This window comes from Rhinoraja longicauda, chromosome 9 (assembly GCF_053455715.1).
Source record: "Rhinoraja longicauda isolate Sanriku21f chromosome 9, sRhiLon1.1, whole genome shotgun sequence".
In the NCBI taxonomy this organism is placed as follows: Eukaryota; Metazoa; Chordata; class Chondrichthyes; order Rajiformes; family Arhynchobatidae; genus Rhinoraja; species Rhinoraja longicauda.
In genome coordinates, this window is record NC_135961.1 from 47,188,090 (window position 1) to 47,205,380 (window position 17,291).

Sequence of the window (17,291 nt, forward strand, 5' to 3'; positions counted from 1 at the left end):
AGACCTCCTCAGCATAGTTACCCTTTGCCCCTTAATATACCAATAAAATCTCTGAATTCTCCTTCATCATCTGCTGGAGCTATCTTATGCCTAATTTGTGTCCTTCTGATTTCCTTCTTCAGTTTGCTGCTCGATCCCTGTACTCTTCCACTTGATCCCTGCTGCCTATACCTGACCTATGCCTCCTTATTTTACCTGACAAGAACCTCAATTTCTCTCGTCATCAATGGGTCCTTACTCCTGCCTGCCTCGTTCTTCACTTTAACAGGAATGTGGACCTTGAACTCTCACTAGCACACTTTAAAAAACATCTCTTTCCAGAAACATCCTAGTCCAATCAATTTTTGCAAGTGCAATGTCCCCAATTTAGAACTTTAACTTGTGGACCAGCACTGTCTATATCAATAACTATTTTACAGCTAATAGAACTATAGGGCCTTATATGTTTTGCTGGAGGAAACTTTTCAGAGCACACTTGACAAATTCAACCCACCTAAGTTCTTGGCACTATGGCAGTCCCAGTCTATACTGGGAAAGTTAACATCCCCTACAATGACAACCCTATTAGTCATGCAGCTGTCTGCAATCTCCTGGCATTTTTGTTCCTCTAATTCCCATTGACTATTTGGAGGTCTACAGTACAATCCCAACACGTTGATCATTCCATTTTTATTTCTTTTGCATGACTGGATAGTCCTTCAGTATTGTCACCTCAGCCAACTGTTGTGATGTTCTCCTTAATCAATAAAGGAACCCTCCCTCCTCTTTTACCCCCACCTTTATCTGACATGCAGCATCTACACCCTGGAACATTAAGCTGCCAGTCCTGTCCCTCCCTTACCCAGGTTTCCGCAATGGCTATAATCTCTCTGCCACATGCCTATCCACACCCTAAATTCACCCGCCTCCTATCAGACATCTAGCATTGATATAAATGCGATTTTATCCAACTACATTTCCTCATTCCTCGCCATGCACTTGACAATCTTGTCTGGTCATTTGACAACAATGAATTTCTTGTCATTGACAACAAATTATTGCAATAATTTATAAACCACCTTGTTATCGACATTAGATTTATCATCAATCAAACTGGAGGAATACATTTCCAATTGAGGATGGTGTATGACTTATTGTGTTTATTGGCTTATTATTGACACGTGTACTGAAATACAGTGAAAAACTGATGTCTATCCAGTCAAAACATACCATACATGAGTACAATCAGACCATACTCAAATACAACAGGTATTATACAAATGGATCGAGGGAAAAATAAACATGGTGCAGAATAGTGTTATAGCTACAGAGAAAGTGCAGATTTTAGTTCAAGGGCCCCAAAGAGATAGATTAGGACATCAGAACTTCACCATTAACTGAGAGGTCTGTTCAATGGTCAGATAACAGCAGGAAAGAAGCTGTTCCTGAATCTCTTAGTATTTTGTATCTTCTGCCTGACAGGAGAGCGTAGAAGAGGGATTGACCGGGATGTTTGTTGTTCCTGAAAAATACAGCTTTTCATTGTATCTCAATACACGTGAAAACACTATACCAATACCAGGCTGCATTTCCAAGGCTGCATGCAGGGTAGATGGAGTCAAAGGCTGGACCATAATCCTTCTCTTGAAGCACTTCATGATGGTGGATGTCAGAGCCATTGGATGGTAGTTAGTGAGATGTGCTACCTTACTTTTCTTTAGCACTGGCATGATTGTGGTCCTTTTAAATTGGCTGGTTCACGCAGATTCTGAGGACATGGCTAGGGACTCCAATTAGGCCAGTTGCTTTCTGTTGGTGCACTCTCAGGAAGGACAATCTGATATCTATCATGTCAAGAGTAGTTAATTGTCATATGTCCCAGCAACGGAACAATGAGATTCTTACTTGCAGCATAATACACATAGATACAAAATAAAACAAAAATGCAATAAATTAATAACATCAGCACTAATCCAATCCCCCCCCCCCAAAATCCTTGGTGCAACGAAAGACCACAGTTCATATTTGATCATATGAACACTTGTACATGGTGTTCAAGACGCTGATGGTTGTTGGAACAGTTATGGGGAGGTTAGTATCAGTGATGGATCGGGCAATGTCTACCACTCTCTGTAATGTCCTTTGTTCCTGGGTGTTTGAGTTGCCGAACTAGGCCGCAATGCAACCAGTCAATATGGTCTCTACCGTACACCTGAAGAAGTTCAAGAGAGTATTCGTTGGTCTTTTATAAGGTTCCACATGGTAGACTGCTGTGGAAGGTTAGATTGCTGGGGATCCAGGAAGTGCTATCAAACTGGGTACAGAATTTGCTTCTTGATGTTTGTTGGACCAGAGGCCTTGATGAGTGGTATGCCTCAGAGATCAGTGCCGAGTCCATTGCCGTTTGTGGTTTGACATTAAAATGGGTGGTATCATAGATAGTGAAAATGTTATCAAAAATTACAGCAGGTTCTTGATCAGCTGGGCTAGTGGGCTGAGGCATGTCTAATGGAGTTTAATGCAGATAGGTGCGGCAGGATCTTCCCAGTGAATGGTAAGGCCCTGGGCAGTGTTGTAGAGCAGAGTGATCTGGGAGTACTGGTACTTAGTTCCATGAAAGTAGTGTCAATGGTAGATAGAGTGGTCAAGGAGGTTTTGGATACACTGGCCTTCATCAGTCAAGGTATTGAGTACAGAACTTGGAATGTTATGTTCAAGTGGCCAGTACTGTGTTTAATTTTGGTCACGCTGCTATAGGAAAGATGTCATTAAGCTGTAAAGAGTGCAGGGAAGATTTATGAGGAGGTTGCCAGGATTTGAGAGGCTGAGCTATAGGGAAGGGTTGAGAGGCTAGGACTTTATTCCTTGGAGCACAGTTGGCTGAGGGATGATCTTATAAAGGTGTACAAAATCATGAAGGGAATAGATAGGGTGAATGCACAGTTTTTTACCCAGGGTAGGGGAATCAAAAACAAGAGGTATTTAAGGTGAGAGGGACAAGATTTAAGGGACAGGATCAGTTCCTGTGGATTGGAGGATAGCAAATGTTATCCCACTTTTTAAGAAAGGAGGGAGAGAGAAAACGGGTAATTATAGACCAGTTAGTCTGACATCAGTGGTGGGGAAGATGCTGGAGTCAATTATAAAAGACGAAATTGCTGAGCATTTGGATAGCAGTAACGGGATCGTTCCGAGTCAGCATGGATTTACGAAGGGGAAATCATGCTTGACAAATCTACTGGAATTTTTTGAGGATGTAACTAGGAAAATTGACAAGGGAGAGTCAGTGGATGTGGTGTACCTCGACTTTCAGAAAGCCTTCGACAAGGTCCCACATAGGAGATTAGTGGGCAAAATTAGGGCACATGGTATTGGGGGTAGGGTACTGACATGGATAGAAAATTGGTTGACAGACAGAAAGCAAAGAGTGGGGATAAATGGGTCCCTTTCGGAATGGCAGGCAGTGACCAGTGGGGTACCGCAAGGTTCGGTGCTGGGACCCCAGCTATTTACGATATACATTAATGACTTAGACGAAGGGATTAAAAGTACCATTAGCAAATTTGCAGATGATACTAAGTTGGGGGGTAGTGTGAATTGTGAGGAAGATGCAATAAGGCTGCAGGGTGACTTGGACAGGTTGTGTGAGTGGGCGGATACATGGCAGATGCAGTTTAATGTAGGTAAGTGTGAGGTTATTCACTTTGGAAGTAAGAATAGAAAGGCAGATTATTATCTGAATGGTGTCAAGTTAGGAGGAGGGGGAGTTCAACGAGATCTGGGTGTCCTAGTGCATCAGTCAATGAAAGGAAGCATGCAGGTTCAGCAGGCAGTGAAGAAAGCCAATGGAATGTTGGCCTTCGTAACAAGAGGAGTTGAGTATAGGAGCAAAGAGGTCCTTCTACAGTTGTACCGGGCCCTGGTGAGACCGCACCTGGAGTACTGTGTGCAGTTTTGGTCTCCAAATTTGAGGAAGGATATTCTTGCTATGGAGGGCGTGCAGCGTAGGTTCACTAGGTTAATTCCCGGAATGGCGGGACTGTCGGATGTTGAAAGGCTGGAGCGATTGGGCTTGTATACACTGGAATTTAGAAGGATGAGGGGGGATCTTATTGAAACATATAAGATAATTAGGGGATTGGACACATTAGAGGCAGATAACATGTTCCCAATGTTGGGGGAGTCCAGAACAAGGGGCCACAGTTTGAGAATAAGGGGTAGGCCATTTAGAACGGAGATGAGGAAGAACTTTTTCAGTCAGAGGGTGGTGAAGGTGTGGAATTCTCTGCCTCAGAAGGCAGTGGAGGCCAGTTCGTTGGATGCTTTCAAGAGAGAGCTGGATAGAGCTCTTAAGGATAGCGGAGTGAGGGGGTATGGGGAGAAGGCAGGAACGGGGTACTGATTGAGAGTGATCAGCCATGATCGCATTGAATGGCGGTGCTGGCTCGAAGGGCTGAATGGCCTACTCCTGCACCTATTGTCTATTGTCTATTGTCTATAATACAAACTTTAGAGGCAATTGTTTCACTCAGAGGATAGTGGGTGCATGGAATGAGCTGCCAGGGGAGGCAGATACTATTAGAAAGGCTGGGAGGGATATGGGCCCAACAAAGCCAAATGAGTCTAGCTTAGTTGGGGCATCTTGGTCGACATGGATGGCCAATCATAGTACTAAAGCCCGCTTTTTATCATATGCTGCCACTGAGATCCAGTTGTACTACAATGGAACCGATGGAATAGAATAAATCATTAGTTATTTAGTGCATATGGGGCCGGGGAAAGTTCTAACAATCAGCCTGCCTCATCAACTCTGAATGTACCAGTCTCCATAATTGCCAAGACAACCATTACTACCAAATAAAGAGGCTACACATTAGAGATAGCACATTGCTTTAAACAAGCAGCAACAGCAGCAAACATGAATTTGACTTAATGATGAGTAATACCGAGATCAGAATGGATTTCTTTATTGAATGCATGACAAATATTTGGAATAATGTCAGGCAGGTTAACGTAAACTACAAAATGAGGGATGAGTGAAGTACATGTGGATGCGGTTTTAAATGAAAGGTTTTGCAATTTATTAAAATCCTAAACATTTCATGTCATAAGGTCATATAGATTAGGAGTAGAATTAGGCCATTTGGCCCATCAAGTGTACTCCATCATTAATTCATGGCTGATCTATCTCTCCCTCATAACCCCATTCTCCTACCTTCTCCACAAAACCTCTGACATCTGTACTAATCAAGAATCTATATATCTGCCTTAAAAATATCCACTGACGGCCTCTACAGCCTTCTGTGGCAAAGAATTCCACAGATTCGCCACCCTCTGACTAATGAAATTTCTCCTCATCTCCTTCCTAAAATAACGTCCTTTAATTCAGAGGCTATGACCTCTAGTCCTAGACTCTCCCACTAGTGGAAACATCCTCTCCACATCCACTCTTTCAAAGCCATTCACTATTCTGTCTGTTTCAATGAGGCCCCTCCTCATTCTTCTAAACTCCAGCGAGCACAGGCCCAGTGCCGACAAACGCTCATCATAGGTTAACCTCCTCATTCTTGTAAACGTCCTCTCCAGTGCCAACACATCCTCAAATATGGTGCCCAAAATTGCTCACAATATTCCAAATGCAGCCTTACCAGCACCTAAAAGAGCTTCACCATTACTTCCCTGTTTTTGTATTCTTGAAATAAATGCTAGCATTGAGTTTGCTTTCTTTACTACCGATTCGACTTGCAGATGTAAAAATAATTAAGCAACGGTTGTCACGGTAGCCAATTTGCATACATTGTACAAATAGCATCAAGGCCAGCTGGGTTAATTCATAGCTGTGGGACAAATGCTGGCCAGCAATTTGGGAGAATTCCATATTTTTAAATGAGCTTTACACACCCAATAGAACACTCAACATGATGGAATACACTCCATTTGTCCGAATTAGGGCAACGGAAACAATTTAATAAACTCCACACCCCTCAGGACAGAGTGGACATTTTTTTTAAATTGATTGACGTGCCATCAGACACTCTAAATATCCAATCCATAGGGCACTCTGCCTTCAGTCTGTACCATGTGCTACGTTTATTCACTCAAGCTACTGTAAACACACTTGCTGAAACCCAAGACCTCCACCACCAAGGGGATAAAAGAATATCATATACAGGGGCTTACCACCACCTGCAGGTTTTCCTCCAAATTGCACAACTTCCCAACTTTGACATATATCATCAGTTCGTCATCAGCACTGGGTCCAGTTTGTGGAACTCCCTCCTCTTCAGCACTGAGGGAATACCATCAGGAGGACTGCACTGGTACAAGAAAATGGATTATCAACATCTTTTGAAGAGCAATTAATGAAGGGCAACAAATGCAGGCCAGATTCCAATACAAAAAGAAGTGAATGTTAAAAGCAATGCAATGGATGTTTAATGAACCTGCGCATTTCTAATATTTAATTACTTTCCCATACAGGTAAGCCAAATGCTAATATTTCTTGCTTGGATCACCCCTTTTGCACAAGGAGTTCAACCATCAGTGCTCCCTTTCAAAAGAATATTCCCCAGGACCACCTACATCTTACTTTCCAATTTTTATATAATGTTTACTTGGAAGATGCAAATGTCTCCATTTCAAATGCTCAATGTGACAACTGTCCATTCACTCAAAGACAATTTTTAAGTTGACAATTCTTCCTGTTCACTAACGTTGGAGCTTTAATCAACTCCATTAGTGTCAAAGGTACATTTCTCCCAGACAGGTATTAGGTGGTGCCAGTGATGAGGTTTATACAATCATTCTGTTAATCTGATACCAAGCCAAAACAAAATATTACAGCTGGTAAACAAAAGCATGGTCAGGAATGAAAGAGAACAGTAGTTGGAAGAGTAAGAGATTCAGAAAGGGGGCACACCTCTTAAAAAGTAAGATAGACACAAAAAGCTGGAGTAACTCAGCAGGACAGGCAGCATCTCTGGAGAGAAGGAATGGGTAGCGTTTCGGGTCAAGACCCTTCTTCAGAATTTAGTTTGAGCCTAGATTTGAAAAGCGCTATATAAATGTAATGCATTATTATTATTATTATTATTATAGATTTGACTTTGCAGCAGGGCAATGAATAGGATGCATCCTTGCAGCAGAAATAGTGCAGAATCAACTGCACTCTTCATTTTAGATAAAATAACCACAAAATGTACATTTTATGTATCTTGAGTCACATTCCTTGATTATCAGTTCATTGCATACTTTGCAATTTGACTGACAGATATTCTTGGTAATTACAATCCAGTCCAGTCAAAGGATTGTGGCTTGAGTTTCCTATTAGTTAACAATTGTTGGAACCAGTTATCACCATCACCACCGCTCCATTTCCTATCCATGTACCTGTCCAAATATATTTTAAATGCTGTTTATAGTACCTGCCTCAACAATCACACTTTTAACAGTAATTAACATAGATGCATACAGCATGGAAACAGGTCCTTCAGCCCAACACGTCCATGTCAACATGCCCATGTAAACTTGACCCATATCCCCCTAAACCTTTCCTAATCATATGCCTGTTTATACAGTAGGTCTTTTAAATGTTGTACCTGCCTCACTTAATTCCTCTGTGTGAAAAAGCAGCCTCACTGTTAAATCTTTCCTTGATAATCTGCTGATGATTTTTATTTTGCACTTAGTTAACAGCATTTTTGACAATAAGTACCTGCCTCTGATCTGAGCTTGCAGATTTTCAGTTCCATGGGTTTATTTCCTGGCGTATACTGCCCCTCAGAGTATAACTTACTGAACTGCACCCACACATTTTTTTAGTTAAGTTTTATCTTTCTCAACTAGCTTTTGTCTACATTTATACTTCACCCAAAGAGATATTTTCCGATTGCAGGTCTTTCTCTTCTACATAGTAACATTTGCTTCACCAGTGACCCCTCTTATTTCATAAGGTCAGACTGGAGTATGATGACATTGAGAATATCCCTTCTGGAGTCTTAAGGCCCTGTCTCAGTTAGGCGTTTAAGGTGACTGGCAGCTACTTGGCTGATGTTCCTTCCCCTCAAACAACATGCTCCAATTAACTTGAGCGAGACTTTCTCTCATACCCTGAAAGTTGGCCTTACACCAATTTAGCATTTTAACATGTGAGCCCTCTCTGTCCCTGTCCATAACTATCTTAAGTTAACCTAATCTAATCGAACAGTGAATCCTAACCTAATCGAACAGTGGTCACTGGTCCCAAAAGGCTCCTCCACGAACACTTCATTCACTTGCCAGTCCCAATTTCCCAACCCTAGATCAAGTGTCACCCTCTCACGTGTGGGTCCCTCTACATATTGTAGGAGAAAATCTCCTGAACATCTTTGAGAAACTGCACCCTATCTAAACCTTTCACACTTATGATTTTCCCGGTCAATATTGGGAAAGTTGAAATCCTCAACTGTAACAACTTTATTTGACTTGCAGCTGTCTGCAATCTCCTGGCATATTTGTTCTAATTCCCATTGACGATTTGGGGGTCTGTAATACATCCCAACAAAGTGAAGAAGGGTCTCGACCCGAAACGTCACCCATTCCTTCTCTCCTGAGATGCTGCCTGACCTGCTGAGATACTCCAGCATTTTGTGAAATAAATCCCTTTCTTGTTCCTCAACTCCACCCATATAACCTCACCAGATGAACTGTCCATAATGTCACCTCTAACTACTGCCGTGACATGCTCCTTAACCAATAAACCCCTCCCCCCCATCTCTTTTATCATCACCCCTGTCTCTCCTGCAGCACCTGTATCCTGGAACATTGAGCTGCTTGCCCTGCCCCTCTCTTAACTAGGTTTCAGCAATGGCTACAACATCCGTCGCAAGTACCTATCCATGCCCTAAGCTCACCTGCCTTACCTGTCAAGCCCTTTCACTTAAAATACGTGCAGTTTAAACCAACCTCCCTACCTCGCTCTCCGCCTTTCTCCTGCCTATTCTGTACTCCAACTTTTCTCTCACCACCCTCTTTACCAACTTCTAACCTCTCATAGAAAAATAGTTGCAGGAGTCGGCCATTCAGCCCTTTGAGCCAGCACCGCCATTCAATATGATCATGGCTGATCATCTAAAATCAGTACCCCATTCCTGCTTTTCCCAATATCCCTTGATTCCTTTACTCCTAAAAGCTAAAGCTAAATCTTGAAAACATCCAGTGAATTGGTCTCCACTGCCTTCTGTGGCAGAGAATTCCATTGATTCCTGATCTGTGGAATCATTCCGAGATGTCACTTTCACCTGCCTCTGTCCTGTACGAGATCCCACCCCCCTGCCAATCTAGTTTAAATCTACCCGTGTAGTACTTAGCAAACCAGCCTGCCAGGATGTTGGTACCCCTCCAGTTAAAGTGCAACCCGTCCCTTTTGTACAGGACACCCCTGCTCCAGAAGAGATCACAATGATCCAGAAATCTAAATCCCTGCTCCCCGCACCAATTCCTCAGCCACATTCATCTCTCCTATCTTTCTGTTCTTACTCTCACTCGTGCAAGGTACTGGAAGCAAACCAGAGATAACTATCCTGGAGGTCCTACTTTTCAGCCTTTTACCTAATTCCCTAAACTCATTTACAGAACCTCCTTTCTCTTCTTACCTATATCGTTTGTGCCAACATGCACGATAACTTCCGGCTGCTCCCCTCACCTCTTGAGGATGACATGCAGCCACTCCGAGACATCCTGGCACCAGGGAGGCAGCATACCATCCTGGCATTTTGATTGCTGCCGCAGAATCTCCTGTCCGCACCCCTATCGAGTCGCCCACCACTGTGGCTCTGCCTGATGTCACTCTTTCCCATTGATCTCAGTGCCAGGTTTGGAGTCACCGCCCTAGCTACTACTCAAACGAAGTTTTGTCCGTCCCGACAGTTCCCAAGAGGGTGTACCCATTTTCAAGAGATAGAGCCACGTAGGTTTCCTGCATTCCACATTTACTTCCCTTGTCGTCACCCACCTTTGGTCTTCCTGTACCCTCGGTGTGACGACCTCACTGTAGGTCCTGTCCAGGAAGCACTCGTTTTCCCGGATGGTCCTGAGGTCATCCAGCTGCTGCTCCAGTTCCCTGATGCGGTCCTTCAGGAGCTGCATCTGGACACAATTTCCGTAGGTGTAGTTGTCAGAGGCACCAGCAGTGTCCCTGACATCCCGCAAGAAATACATTGGAATTCATTAAATCTACAAAGTCACCAACGTGACTATACAGAGACACCAGAAAATCACTCTGTGTGTTGAATGCATGTCTCAGCTGCTCGCCAATGTCCTATATTCACAGAAATCTACCTTTACCCAATTTATTTACAAATAATTCAAATTCAAATTGTAACATTATTTTTACCCTCTTATTTTTTCCTAAATTAACCCATTTCATTAGGATGCAAGTTCTAAGGCTCCCCATAACCCGTTATTCCAGTGACTATCCATGCCATTTTAATCAGGCAGTCCCAATAGTAATCCAATGTTCTACAGATTCTGGATCAGTCCTGTGGATTGGATGGTAGCTAATGTTATCCCACTTTTCAAGAAAGGGAGAGAGAAAGCAGCAAATTATAGACGAGTTAGCCTGACATCAGTGGTGGGGAAGAATTTGGAGTCGATTATTAAAGATGTAATAGCGGCGCATTTGGATAGCAGTTACGGAATCGGCTACCAGCATGGATTTACAGGGGAAATCATGCTTGACAAATCCTCTGGAATTTTTCAAGGATGTAACAAGTTAAATGCACATGGGAGAGCCAGTGGATGTAGTGTACCTGGAGTTTCAGAAAGCCTTTGATAAGGTCCCACACAGGAGATTAGTGGGCAAAGTAAGAGCACATGGTATTGGCATGGATAAAAAATTGGTTGGCAGACAGGAAACAAAGAGTAGGGATTAACGGGTCCCTTTCAGAATGGCAGGCAGTGACTAGTAGGGTGCCGCAAGGCTCGGTCCTGGGACCGCAGCTATTTACAATATACCAGGCATGTGAGCGAGGTTTAAAAAAAAAAAGCCGAGCGATTGCGTGAGGCGTACAGCTGGGGTAAAAAAATTGGGAATTTTTTGAAAATTTACACACAAAATTACCAGTTTCAAGCCTCTTTTAGTGCATTTCAAAGTAAAAACAGACATTACAAAATAATGTGAATATGTCACTGTATACTAATAACATTTAAGTAAATTCGCACATTAATTGATAATCAGCTCAAAAACGTGGTAATTGGCTTTTCTGCTGTGTTTTATATTTTAACCCTGTCTTAATTAATTTAGTTATATAATCTTGCACTTAAATTTAATATTTACTCATTACAGTTCCACCACTGATTTTCTGGCACTCTTGGTTACAGAGCTTTGCTGGTTTATCCAACCGTCCAAGAAAGATGGCTATGGGGATAGATTTGCTGGCTCCAGCTGGGCTGGAGTTCCAGAGCCCCAGCCGCAGGTTACAAATTCAACCCACCAAGTGGCCCGATGAGGTCGAGATTGGCTGCCTTGCCCAGCCTAGGTGCCACATGTTCGGGGAGACTTCCAGGGCGCGAGGGATTTCTCGTGGAACCCCTAGCAACCTCTAGCAGAACCCTAGTATACAATACAAGTCTATACATTGTTTATTTTTATTTTTTTTGCCAATCTGCAGTTATTTTCTTATACTTATTGTGTGCCGTTTTGGTCTCCTAATTTGAGGAAGGACATTCTTGCTATTGAGGGAGTGCAGCGTAGGTTCACGAGGTTAATTCCCGGGATGGCGGGACTGTTATATGATGAAAGAATGGAGCGACTGGGCTTGTATTCACTGGAATTTAGAAGGATGAGAGGGGATCTTATAGAAACATATAAAATTATTAAGGGATTGGACACGTTAGATGCAGAAAACATGTTCCCGAAGTTGGGAGAGTCCAGAATCAGGGGCCACAGTTTAAGAATAAGGGGTAGGCCATTTAGAACTGAGATGAGGAAAAACTTTTACACACAGAGTTGTGAATTTGTTGAATTCTCTGCCACAGAAGACAGTGGAGGCCGATTCACTGGATGCATTCAAAAGAGAGTTAGATAGAGCACTTCGGGCTAACGGAATCAATATGGGGAGAAGGCAGGAAGTGGGTAAATTTTAGATGATCAGCCATGATCACATTGAATGGTAGTGCTGGCTCGAAGGGACGAATGGCCTACTCCTGCACCTATTGTCTATGTATCTATGTAGATCTGATCTAAAATTCTTTCTGAATTAGCTCCTCTTGTGCAAGATGCTATGAGGTTGCAGGGTGACTTGGACAAGTTGTGTGAGTGGGCGGATGCGTGGCAGATGCAGTTTAATATGGATAAGTGTGAGGTTATCCACTTTGGTGGTAAGAATAGGAAGGCAGATTATTATCTGAATGGTGTCAAGTTAGGAAAAGGGGATGTACAACGTGATCTGGGTGTCCTAGTGCATCAGTCACTGAAAGGAAGCATGCAGGTACAGCAGGCAGTGAAGAAAGCCAATGGAATATTGGCCTTCATAACAAGAGGAGTTGAGTATAGGAGCAAAGAGGTCCTTCTGCAGTTGTACAGGGCCTTAGTGAGACCGTACCTGGAGTACTGTGTGCAGTTTTGGTCTCCAAATTTGAGGAAGGATATTCTTGCTATTGAGGGCGTGCAGCGTAAGTTTACTAGGTTAATTCCCGGAATGGCGGGACTGTAATATGTTGAAAGACTGGAGTGACTAGGCTTCTATGCACTGGAATTTAGAAGGATGAGAGGGGATCTTATCGAAACGTATAAGATTATTAAGGGGTTGGACACGTTAGAGGCAGGAAACATGTTCCCAATGTTGGGGGAGTCCAGAACAAGGGGCCACAGTTTAAGAATAAGGGGTAGGCCATTTAGAACGGAGATGAGGAAAAACTTTTTCAGTCAGAGAGTTGTGAATCTGTGGAATTCTCTGCCTCAGAAGGCAGTGGAGGTCAATTCTCTGAATGCATAGATAGAGCTCTTAAGGATTGCGGAGTTATGGGGTATGGGGAGAAGGCAGGAACGGGGTACTGATTGAGAATGATCAGCCATGATCACATTGAATGGCGGTGCTGGCTCGAAGGGCCGAATGGCCTACTCCTGCACCTATTGTCTAAGACCAGTTAGGATCATGTTCTCAGGACCCTTTACCTGATCAATGCTTAGAATGTACTTGGAGTGAATTGAGCACGATTGCATTGATCTCCTCAATAAAATATATCATAATCCTTGCTCACACACATAAACCTACATTCTCCAGGACTACAATGATGAGTAAAATTTTAAAAGTACATAACTATTTTAGATAAAGATCAAATACTCCCAACCACACTCATGTCGCCTAGCTTGATATTCCATTAACAACTGGTTGCTAAGAACTGTTTAACTTTTAGTAGCATCTTTTCAGTCAGGTCCCATGTTTCATCCCATTTATTTTTCTCTGGGCTTGTGTAGGTCACCATATTTTCTACATACTGCACCAAGGACTTCAAGAATCTGCAAGTGAAAATGTAGGATTTAATACAAAGAGGTAAAAATTATAATCATTCAATCAAATCATGTATAGCATCATCAAGATGATACAGTGGTGCAGCAAGTACAGCCATTTCCTCAAAGTTCCAGAGACTAGGGTTTAATCCTGACATCAGCTGCCTGTGTGAGTTTATACATTCTCCATGTAACCATGCAATTTTACTCCAGGTGCTCCAGTTTCCTCCCTTCCAAAAACATCCAGGTTAGTTATTTGATTGAACACTGTAAATCGACCCTTATGTATAGGTGAGTGGTAGAATCTGGGGAGAGTTGCTGAGAATTCAAGGAGGATAAATAGCATAGGATAGGATTTATGTTAAAAAAAAACAGGTGCTTGATGCTCAGCGTGAACTGAGTGGGCCAAAGGCCCTGCTTTTGTGCTGTATCTATGACTATGTATGTTGAAGTGTTCATGTCTGCTCAGAATTTGTTGCAGCGAAAGATTTCTAATTTTTATGCTTTATTGAACATATTTGATCTAATTGACTAGTGGTTTAACCAGAGTGGATGAATGGATCTTAGGGAGCAGATTTTAAAACTTTGTGCACAGTTAGCATAAGAAAGGAATTTATGAGGTCCTTCATATAAGAGGATAAGCTTAGGGTTCAAGCAGTTGACACCACAACTGCTGATGGTAGCCTTCTACCAATCACAGTAGGTGGAAGAGAGTTGTCGTCCAGTTGACAACCCAACTGGAACTTCCTAGTAGTCTTGCTGCAAAAAAAATTATTCTTCTGATAAAGTATCCTTACTCTGCCAGAAGTATAAGTATCGCAGAGAGCAATATTAACAGACATTTTAAAACTGTATAGAATGCTGCTTATTTTTCCTTTTCTCCTTATAATTTCCTCATCTTTTAGGTTACAGAGAGCGTGAAACAGCAAGTCAGTGAAAAAAGAAAGTTGACTGCTTCCCGACAAAATCTGGAAAAAAATTCACCAATTTCCCTCCAAATCATCAACATGCAATACACATGTCCACGTCATCAATGGGTCATACTAAAAAAGTAATTTCCAACACTGTGGGGAGAGCGAGGCCAACTTGATTGTTCTTCAGCAAGAACAGCTAAATGGTTACCTGTATTTTAGTTATAACATACATGAATTTGTTTCACCTGAAGCAAGTTCAAGGAGAAGACACTTGAGTACTTTCTTAGGTCCTCTCAGGTTATCTTGTGAGAACTAGAAGCAGAAATAGCCCTTGAGACTGTTCCACTATTCAATGCCATGGTTTATCTTGGCACAATGCTATCCAATTCACTTGGTCAATCTTGAAAATAATATGCATCCACAGTCGGTGCTACAGAGCAATTCTACCAATCCCATTCACCCTCTTTATTCCCTTGTAGCTCTGCAATCATGCTCGATGATGACCTGTCATTATTTTGCCCCATATGTATGCAAATAGGTATTTCACACTGGCCGATTAACCCACCGGCACATCTTTGGGATGTGAAACGAAACAGGAAAACCCACATTCACAGGGAGAATACGCAACTCCACACAGCCAGCACTTATGGTCAGGATTGAACCCTAGCCCCTGGAGCAGTGAAACAGCAGAAATTCCACTTGCTTCCAATACTCTTCCTGGTAGTGCAATCCAGATGCAAGATTTTGGCTCCATTAAAATGTGTTTATCCTTGTCACTCTACCCTGTTCTCTACTGTTCTTACATTTCTACTCTGATTATACCCTTTATTTTCATAACCTCAATGTGAGAGAATTTTGCTAAACTTTAATTGTTCTGCTTGTTGACATGTATTGCAAAACTAAAGATGCCGTATTACATAGAAACATAGAAAATAGGTGCAGGAGGAGGCCGTTTATTGTGATCATGGCTGATCATCCACAATCAGTAACCCGTGCCTGCCCTCCCCATACCCCTTGATTCCACTAGCCCCAAGAGCTCTATCTAACTCTCTTTTAAATTCATCCGGTGAATTGGCCTCCACTGCCTTCTGTAGCAGAGAATTCCACAAATTCGCAACTCTCTGGGTGTTCTTAGGAAAGCCTTGGCTGAATGATGGGAGCATTGTGCGCAGATATCTGTTTCTTTGTGCGTGATGTTATTATCTGTTATCTGCAAAACCAACAGCGCCTATGTATGGGTTTGAGTAATGTAATTGAGGCAGTTTTGATAAAATCGCAACTCCCTGACTAAACCGTTTAAGGAACTAAGATATGTGCTAGTCTGCACATACACTTGTTTGTTCGGCAGCAGATACACCCTGTCCTACAGATAGTGTGTACTCTGAAGGAACTGTCTCCTGGGGCAGTTCCTCTGTGATATCACGTAACAAAGTCTCGCTCCATAAGTCCAAGTACTCGATTGATTTCTCTGACACTCAATTAGAGTTACTTGTGACCTCTTCTGTTCCAAGGCAAATAACCCTTTACAGTCTATCCAGATAACATCTGACAAAGAAATTAAAAAGTTAATTATCTGTAGCTTTTTATTTATTCCCAACTATACTTCCCATTTGTTGCATCGCAATGGTCTCAATATCAATTTGCATTTTGATACAACAATCATCAAAATATTTGGGGTACTTATCCGCAACCTCTTATACGAAATACCAAAGGGTAGCACAGTGGAGCAGCAGTAGAGTTGCTGCTTTACAGTGACAGAGACCTAGGTTCAATCCTGACTACGGGTGCTGTCTGTACGGAGTTTGTACATTCAATCTGTGGCTGACTGCATTTCCTCCCACATTCCAAAGACATGCAGGTTTGTAGGCTAATTGACTTATGTACATTTTCCCCAATGTGTAGGGTAGAACTAGCATATGGGTGATCGCTGGTAAGCACAGCCTCAATGGGCCAAAGGGCCTGTTTCTATGCTGTATCTCTAAACTAAACCAGTGTTGATGCAATTGGTAACATTGACTGATGTACTTACTTCAAATAACTGTGGCTTTCAGAAGAATCCATTTCACTTATTATTTGTGCTTTGAGCATTTCCACTGTTACTAGTAGCGTAATTAGGCTGAAGACGGAGTGCAAATACTGAACACTGTAAAACAACAGTATCTAATTTTGACTGTTTGAGTACAATCAACATTTTGTAGCACAATAGAATTGCTATATTCATAACATCCTGACTTGAAAATATCACTCTCTTCATAGTTGCTAGGTCATGATCCTCAGTTCCTGAATGAGGGAGCACGTGCTGGAATGTGTGCAGTGATTCAAGGCTGATTTTTTCTACATTTGAGGGGAAAGAATGAGATGCATTAAATGCTGGTTTTGCCAACAAAGCATACATCTTGAGACGTAAAATATTAAAAAAAGGAGAAACATTTGAGTTATGTAGGCAACAAAGAAATATGCAGTCCATCCTTTCAAGTAAACCTGCTCAATTGGAACTGCAGGCTGTTTTGAGTGGGGGCTTGCTATTTGAGTGGAGATTATGATCACACTATTTGCAAGGGGGTAACCTTGTAAGTGCATTCAGGGAGTAGTTTGTGATTGTTGCAATCTCCTTAGAAATGTCCTGACAATCAGAACTTTATTTACAAACATTCAGTTCTTGTGTTGAAATCACAATGTTGAAATTATGTAAATATGATGCAGGAAGTCAAATACAATATTTTTTTGTATGTATAAAGGGGGAGATGAAAAGATGTTACCTTCATCAAAAAATACTATTCATCTAGGTTTTGGCTTTAGTGCTGGACTATTCATAAATAGTGCTCGGGGTGGTGGGAGTCCAATTTCAAGAAAACAACCTCACAATTTCTCAGCTATTTAATTGCAACAGATCAAACGGTTTTGCAGAC

General features: G+C 42.1%; 1 protein-coding gene across 7 annotated transcripts in view; it reads right to left on the reverse strand.

Moving 5' to 3' along the window:
* Positions 1 to 10,392: 10,392 nt before the first annotated feature.
* LOC144596707 (endoplasmic reticulum membrane-associated RNA degradation protein-like) overlaps positions 10,393 to 17,291 on the reverse strand; it is a 48,495-nt gene continuing 41,596 nt past the window's right edge. For all 7 annotated transcript variants that reach the window (XM_078405404.1, XM_078405400.1, XM_078405406.1 and 4 more), the window contains 2 exons: positions 16,412 to 16,525; positions 10,393 to 13,477 (listed from right to left, as the gene is read on the reverse strand). In XM_078405404.1, coding sequence (XP_078261530.1) covers positions 13,339 to 13,477; positions 16,412 to 16,525 — 253 coding nt within the window. In that variant the 3' untranslated portion in view covers positions 10,393 to 13,338. The remainder of the gene's footprint in view (positions 13,478 to 16,411; positions 16,526 to 17,291) is intronic.